Source organism: Chelonoidis abingdonii, chromosome 20, assembly GCF_003597395.2.
Source record: "Chelonoidis abingdonii isolate Lonesome George chromosome 20, CheloAbing_2.0, whole genome shotgun sequence".
Classification (NCBI taxonomy): domain Eukaryota; kingdom Metazoa; phylum Chordata; order Testudines; family Testudinidae; genus Chelonoidis; species Chelonoidis abingdonii.
In genome coordinates this window covers 22,640,260-22,648,668 of record NC_133788.1, presented here as the reverse complement: position 1 = coordinate 22,648,668, position 8,409 = coordinate 22,640,260, and the positions used below count along the sequence as shown (strand labels likewise).

General features: G+C 39.9%; 1 protein-coding gene across 1 annotated transcript in view; it reads left to right on the top strand.

Moving 5' to 3' along the window:
- Positions 1-1,367: 1,367 nt before the first annotated feature.
- The window catches only part of TAOK1 (TAO kinase 1), a 67,366-nt gene continuing 60,324 nt past the window's right edge, over positions 1,368-8,409 (top strand). The window contains exon 1 of the mRNA XM_032788761.2: positions 1,368-1,594. Coding sequence (XP_032644652.1) covers positions 1,463-1,594 — 132 coding nt within the window. The 5' untranslated portion in view covers positions 1,368-1,462. The remainder of the gene's footprint in view (positions 1,595-8,409) is intronic.

Below are 8,409 nucleotides of genomic sequence, written 5' to 3'. Positions count from 1 at the left end.
TACCACATTAAAAGTACAGCTTTTTTCCTAGTGTAGACATGGTCCCAAATGGCCTATACGTTTTGGTAAATGTAAGGCAAACCACACTTAAAGCACAGAGCACTTCACAGATGCTAATGGCTTCTGAGCTGTCAGGTTCTTCTGTGAAAAGCTCATGGAGATGGCTCAATGCAAATGGCTTTGTTATGTGCTCATAGCAGTTAGAGGAAACCTCAATGCTTGAGTCTGTCTGAAGGGACAGACAGCCATGTTACTCTTTCTGATTTTGGTCACCATCCCTCTAAGATGTGGATAGTGATAGAAAATATCAAGAGCAGGCATATAAGATAGAGGTCTTGAATTTATGTATCAGAAGAGACTGAGAAGCCTGAGGGTATGGGTTTGTCTACACTGCACCTCTGTAGAGCTTCAGTGAAGATGCCACCTACGCCAATGGGAGAGTTAGGTAATTCATCTTCCTGAGAGGTGGCAGCCTAGGTTGACAGGAGAGTTCTCCCGTTGACGTAGCGCTGACTACGCTGGGGGTTAGGTTGGGTTAGCTGCGTTATTCAGGTGTGTGAATTTTTCACACCCCTGTACGACCTAGTTATACCAACCAAATTCTCCTTTTGACCTAGCTACCACCTCTCAGAGGTTATCTAGGTTGATGGGAGAGCCCCCCCCCCCCCGTGGGGAAGGTAGCACTAGCATGGTGCAGCTGCAGCATTTCAAGAGCAGACAAGCCCTTATTTAACTATGAAAGGAGAAGGGTTAAAGGTGATTTGATGGAAGTATTGAAAATTAATGACAGTTGATCAGTACCTCCTTTTTAGCCTGTGGTCTAATCAAAGAAGAAGGTAATACTGAATTAAATTAAGGTAAAGGGCAGTAAGTTTAGAACCAAGGAAGGAAATGTTCCTTTACACACACCGTAAGCCGGAGAATTTACTATTGCCAGAGGTCATCGAGACACGTACTGTTGGGTGGATTTTTAAAAAGGAGCAGATAATTGTATAACCATTGACATCTGTATCTCTGCAAATGAAAGATCACATGAGGAATTAAGCCTTTATAAGCTGGTCAATTTCTGTAGGCCTGGAAGGAATTTTTTCCCATTAGATCCCTGCATGATTGGCTAAGTGGATTGTAGGTGGGTTTTCATTTTTTGTGTGCCTTCCATAGAGGGATAAATTGCAGGGCTCTGTTGAAGGCAGGATACCAGACTTGCACAGCAGTTGGACTGATTGGTATAGCAACTCGTTATGAGTGGGATGCTTGGTCTACAAGAAATTTGGACTCTGCTTATCTATAGACTTCAGTAATGAGTCGCTTTGCTCTGGCTCTGAGATTCGTAATCAGTGATAAGTTGTAATGTTTTTTTTTTTCAGTAATCCATGCTGAAGAGGCCCCATTCATACCGATGAACAAAGGGTTGAGGCAGCACTTTCAACCCAGATAGTCAGTCAGCTAACTGCCCAGCAGGATGCCATCAACCAGCCGAGCGGGCAGCTTGAAGGACCCAGAAATTGCAGAGCTCTTCTTCAAAGAAGATCCAGAAAAACTCTTCACAGATCTCCGAGAGATTGGCCATGGAAGCTTTGGAGCAGTTTATTTTGTAAGTAATTTGAACAGACTAATATGTGAATATTAGCTGGCTAATTTTTAAGTCTGGATATTGCCTTTTTACTACTTATTGAGGAGAATTAACTAGTCTGAAACATTTGCAGTTTTTATGGTAGGCTCTTTGGGTGAGGGAGGGTGGTCTTGTTATGTGTTTGCACAGTGTCTAGCACAATGGGGCCTCAATCCCTCCCTTGAGTCTCTAGGTGTTACAACCATATTAATAATAAAGAGAAGCTGGGTCAGGGTCCATGATTGGGGCTCTTAGGCATGACAGTAATACAAACAGTAGTAAGTAGTCAGGGATCTAGCTGCACATTAAAATTGCAGGGGGCTAGCAGCAGCAAAGTTTACAATTGCAAGGCAAAGTACTTGAAAAGAGACAGCTTCCATCATAAATCAAAGAGCGTTTTGCATCAGCAAGTAATCAAATCTATGTAGTAAAACAAACTACAGCTACTCTGGCTTGGTTTGCCAATTAAACTCCTGGTTACTCTTCTGGCAGTGTTAACTGCCATTAAACTATCTGTCTGCAGCTGAAAAGCCCAGACCCAATCTCTCCATTCCCCAGACCCCACATACTAATCACAGCACTAACAGGGAACGTGTTCACCTGAGGCTCAGTCTTGGGCATGCTCAGTGGTGCACCTCTTCTTGGTCTCACCTGGCTAACATCATCAAGGCCCATATTTCCGCCGCTGTTCATGACTGGCAGCTCAGTTCTATTGCTCTGCTCAGCTCTTCTTCATTTCAGCCCCTCCCCTTTGACTGACAGTGCAGTTCTGTTGCGCCATACAGTTCCTTCTCACCCCTCGCTCCTGTGAGCAGCTCAGTTTTCTTTCTCCACCCGCCACTCAGCCCCTCCACAGCCATTTTCTCTCTCACTGTGTCATTTGGCCTTCCCCAGCGTGCCGTACTGTCCTTGTCCAACAGACAGGAATCCCAATACTTGTCCATATAACATTTCTACTTGACCTGAGCTTTTGGAGAACTGGATTTTTCCCTGCCTGCTCTCTGCTTACATAGCACGGCCAAGACATGGGATCTCTCTTAGCCTCTTACAGCTACTTCATTTGCAACTTACTGTCTGTTAACCAAAGTGCATACTGTGAGACCTTCATTAAAAGGCCATTTTCTGGTGCAAACCTTTTCTCATTTATAAGAGGTGTTCAGTTTTCTTACAGAGAGCTATTTGTATCAGTATTTTATGAGCTTCCTATTCATTGTTAATAATTGCAGCAGACTACGTTGGGAACCATCCAGCACAAATTTAACGCAGCACAGATGAACTAATTAGGAAAAGCTTCTTAATTTTGTTCCTTGCTTAAAATTATGAGCAGCCACTGTCTGGGAACAGATTGGTGTGAGCAAATGTTTTATAATGAAGTAAATGCCACAGGTGAACATTGCTTAATAGCATTAAATTCATTGCAGAAAAAAATGGAAATAGATTTCATATCAACTCACTTCTCCCCTCTGCCTACTTTTTGATATAATTTTTTAAACGATTCCAATCTTGCTACATATTATTATGGCACATACATGTCATAGGGGATAGTTAACCAAAACGAGCACATTGTTAGCAGTCACCTGCATGCTTTGTGGTAGGGATGCTCTCAAACAGCAAGAAAAGAGGAGCGTTCATCACATCAGTATCTCTGTGAACTCCATGTTTCTTTTCAAGTTTAAAATCATTTAAGCGTTGGATGCCTTTTACCAGGACACCCTTCAAGCAACATGACAAGTGCTGCCATGAATTTCAATGGTGGAGAACCCACCCGCCCGCAAGCTTTTCAACACTCCTCTTTCCTACACGCTCTCTCACTAAACATTATTGTCAGAAAGTTCATTAACAAAGAGGGATTTCTACCTTACTGTGTTCAGATTGTGCTTCTGATGCACTGCGGGTAGGAGATTAAACAGTCTTCCTGAAGGACAAAAGGTAAGCTTTGCATGATGCTGCTCAAATGTTTGTGTATCACGTGTCTTTTGTTAATAAAGGAGTGTGCCCTGTAGAAAATGCGTGGTTTGTTACTGTATATTGTCGTTTTGCATTTTAAGCTTCAACACACAAACTAGATGTGATTACAGTATCTTTTTTGCTCTTGAAAATCTCTTGTAAGAAATTTTGTATCTGAAGCTATTTTTTAGATAGACATATTACATAAAGCTCTACCCAAAAAGATGAGATGGACCTGGTGGGTAGAGAGGAATTTGTTAAGGTAAAGACTATGTATATGAAGTTAGATTGGGAGGGCATGAATGTCTCATTTCTGATTTTCTTGCAAAACCAATAATTCCTTACTAAAATAAAAATTATCTTAAGTTCCATCAGCAATATTCAATTCTTGGATAATACACTATTAAAGTGTTCTCTAGTTAAGTTAAATGTAGTTAAAACTTCAAAGGAGCATTGCCAAAGTTGCTGTACTTAAAGTATCAGCTTTGTTATGCTTTTTGCATCACACACATACATCTTGTATCATTGGTCTAGCTACTCCATTCTTGGAAACTTTGATACCTTGCCTTCTCTTGAGGACTGAACACACTATGCATGTGCATACATGCCTGAAATCTCAAACAGGCCCTGGGTTGTATGATCACCTAATAAATTGGGTGGCATCATAACAACAGTGCAGCCCTTGTTTTGGATGTCATGGATTTTTCCAGGCTAGGGAAGACACTTCAAAGAAACTGGATGCCTGTAACTCTCTGGCTTGTCACCCTTCATGGCTCTCTTTTCTTTTCATATTCAGATTCTGACAGCTATTGACTGCTGATGTTAACTTATGATCACTAATATTTGTGTGTTTGAGGTCGGTGTTATTTTTGGGGAGGATTGGTTGTTTTTTTTAGTAAAGAAACTTTTTTTCCCCCATCTACTTTCATTGTATACAGCTTGGCCTGGGAATGTTGTTAATAAAACACATCTAGGAACTGTTTTTAGTAACTGGAAGAAGCCATACATCCCCCAAATCTTGCCCTTTTGAATTGTATTTTAATTCTGTTTTTCCTTTTCTTTATTATACCACTTACTCCAGCCCTTCACCCACATATCCAAAACCAGGTCTAGATTTCACTCAAACTCATACTCTTTTGATCATCTTCTGTAATAACTTATTCTATAGGTCTACTTTGTGTCCTGCTCTCCAAGTTTTAGAACATTGTATAAAGTTTAACTACAATTCCTTTCATTATTTTTCTGAACTCTGTTGGCTCACCTCAGGGTATTATCACCCCAGTAATCACAAGACTATCGATTACATTTTTGTTTTAGTATCATCTTTGCTGCCCTAATACTTTATCCTTTTCAGTACAAGAATAGCCTTTCTTTTATATAGTAACCAGCGCTATGTAGAGCACTCCAGAGAGGGCAAGGAGGTGGGTGTACTGACTCTTTTTTGTTATGTCTTCATTCCTTCTGCTGCTATAATCTGGTGTCTTGTTTGCCCTTTTTTATTGTAGCTGTTCACCGATGTGATGATTTCAGTGATTCCCTCCTCCCTCCCCCAAATAAACCTCAAATCCTTTGTGATAAGTGTTCTAGGTGATGGTTCTATTCAACAAATATTCCCACAATTTTCTTTTCTCCCAGTCTGATTGTTCTACCTTGAATATCTGTCATCTGTTGGGCCAATCGCCCAAATATTAGAGATGTTTTTTGGAGTATGTGGGGCAAGGGAAGTATTTTTATGGTAGGTTCAGGATGGTATTTTAAGCACTCTCTGTTAACCCTCCAGTATCCCTCGCCACATAAAACCTGTGCAATGTTGTTAATAAATATTTTCTTAATTATTTATTGAAGGTTTAAGGGTAGTAATTATCCAAGCAGTATAGGAATATGGACAAACAGAAAGATAGTAGCACAACAACAGAATTGCAGCTGGTATGGAAACAAATAAGAATATCATCAGATGAATATAGCAAGATGTATTCAAAAATGTAAAGTATAAAACTGAAGCAAGTTTAAAAAACAAAATGTATTTGAATTTTGCCTCCTTAGGATGGAGTCTGGCCTTGTGGTGAAGGTGAAGGGCTGGGAGACAGTAGCCCTGGGTTCCCTTCCTTGCTGTGGTGCTGATTCTGTGATCTTGGGCAAGTCAGCCCCCAACCCCTTTGTAAATGAGGATATTTCTGTTCCTGACAAGTCTGTTGCAAGACTAAGTTGATATTTGTCTAGTGCAGTGGGCTCCACAATCTAAGTTTGTTGTTATATTCCAAGGTCCCAACCCCAGAGATTTTGTAGATTGGGGTGAAATCCTGACCCTGTGGAAGTCCATAGGAGTTTCACTATTGACTTCAGTAGGGGCAGAATTATACCTTCAGTGTCTGCATCAGGTGCACAAGGAGCAGCCATGGCTGATGTTTGTTTCTGATAGTTGGGCTGCCAAAGACTGTTGCAGATGTTCATTTTATTGTGATGAGCAAAGGGAATCTTCTCGAGAAGGATGGGGATCCAGAGGGTTCTAGATTTTTGCCTAGGCAGAGTGGTAGTGGTCTTGCAGTAAATCACTGCTAGATGTTTGATGTGCAGGGCACTCTTGCAGAGCCACCTATCCCTGCTTATTCAAAAGATCAGGTATGCAGGTATTTTCTAATAGCAAAGCAGGTTCATCCCTGTCAGTGTTGGTACCTGTAGTTTATCCTTTCAAATAATGAATCCAAATAGGGGATACAAGGGCCCTCTGAAACAATATGTATTAATATTGCCCTGTTAAAACCCACATCTCCAGCAATTCAGTAGTACTGTAGATAAAAATCTCAGGAAGATAGAGAAAAGTTCATGAGCAGAACTATTTCTCAACTGAATGCTTTTCACAGTTTTCACGAGGTGACAACAGCTCTTTAAAGCTTATTTCTGCCTTTTATTTCAGCAGAAACACAGGGCATGTTGTTGCTGTATTTTGGACTGGCAAGCAGTCCTCACTTAAGATCTGCTTTGTGCTTAATAAATTACAACCCTAGCTAATACTGATTGGCATGGTTGTGGCAGAGGAAACAGTTGGGTCTATGAACAATTTCCTCTGTCTGGAGAAGATCTCTAGGAGTTACAATGTTTAAATTTTACTGGTAAAAAATAAATTTTGCATTTTTAATAGTTACCTTAAATAAACAGATTGTAACACTGAAATGCAGCATCCTCAGTTACAAAAAGAAAATGGTTAAAGCTAGTCAGAAGTTCATCATTGAAATTAAGAGGGTTTCAGAATTCATTGTCAACAATGAATGGCAAAGTGTCAGAATATGGCTGAGAAACCCCTTTACAAACTCTAGAGTCCTGAATGTAATGAAAGTTCTGGAAGCCTGTGTTTCATAGAATGCAACACTGAGTGATTAGGTCAGAGTTACTAATTTTGCAACCTGAAATTTAATTTGAGTATTCTTTTGTTAACTGTATCTTGAGATTGCAGCAGATAGGGTAATTTAGCTTTCTTCATTCTTTCACCTCCTAGATTATTGGAGATCCTTCATTGTAAGGCAGCATTGAAATTACTAGTAGAGTTAGTATTTTAGTAGTAGCGTCATTGAAATTCATGACATACACCATTGTATTTAATTTTATTTTGGATTTGGTCAAGTCAGACACACATGGGGGAGAGGCCCTGAGGAGTTCCCACCCTCCTTAGCTGTGTATGGAACTTTCAGCACAGGATTGGATGGGATTTTGTTTTGCTAAATAACACAATGCTCTCCTTTTTGCCTCTGCTAAAATGTAATGAAAATAAAAATTAAAACAATAGCTTTACTTCAGAACACATACATCGGGTTCCCACTGACAGCATTATCATATTGTCCACTCCCTATATTGTCATCTTACCTTAATTCAGATTGTAAATTGTCTGAGAGCAAAAAATCAGTCTGTAGCATTAAGAGCCATTAACTTTTATTGTGCTATACTCATCCTAGGGCTTCTTAAGAGATTAGTTGAAGCAATCTCAGCACTGTTAGCAATTATCTTTGAGAACTCATGGAGGACTGCTGAAGTCCCAGAGGAGGAGAGGGCCAAGGGGAACAAAGAGGACCGGGGAATCATAGATAGTCAACCTAACTTCAATATCTGGAAAGATACTGGAACAAGTTATTAATCAATTTGTAATCACCTAGAAGATAATAGAATTATAAGTAATAGCCAACGTGGATTTGTCAAGAACAAATCATGCCAAACCAACACAATTTCCTTCTTTGGCAGGTTTACCAACCTAGTGGATAGGGAGTGGAGAAGGTGTAGATGTGATGTATGTTGATTGTATAGTAAGGATTTTGACAAAGTTCCACTTGACATTCTTATAAACAAACTAGGAAAATGTCATCTGGATGAAATTACTATAAGAGGGGTGCCAAACTGGTTTTAAAAAATGATTTATTTCAATGGTTTGCTGTCAGTCTGAGAAGATGTATTAGTGAGGTCCTGCGTGGGTTTGTCCTGGGTCTGGTGCTTTTCACCGTTTTCATTAATGACTTGGATAATGGAGTGGAGAGCATGCTTATGACGTATGAAGATGATACCAAGATGAGAAGGATTTGCTAGCATTTTAGAGAAAAAGATTAGAATTCAAAAAGACCTTGACAAATTGGAGTATTGGCCTGAAATCAATAAGGTAACCCCAACTATACATACAATATGATGGGTCAAATTTAGCTACTACGAGTTAGGAAAAAGATCTTGGCGTCATCGTGGATAGTTCTCTGAAGATGTCCACGCAGTGCGCAGAGACGGTCAAAAAAGCAAACAGGATGTTAGGAATCATTAAAAAGGGGATAGAGAATAAGACTGAGAATATATTATTGCCCTTATATAAATCCATGGTA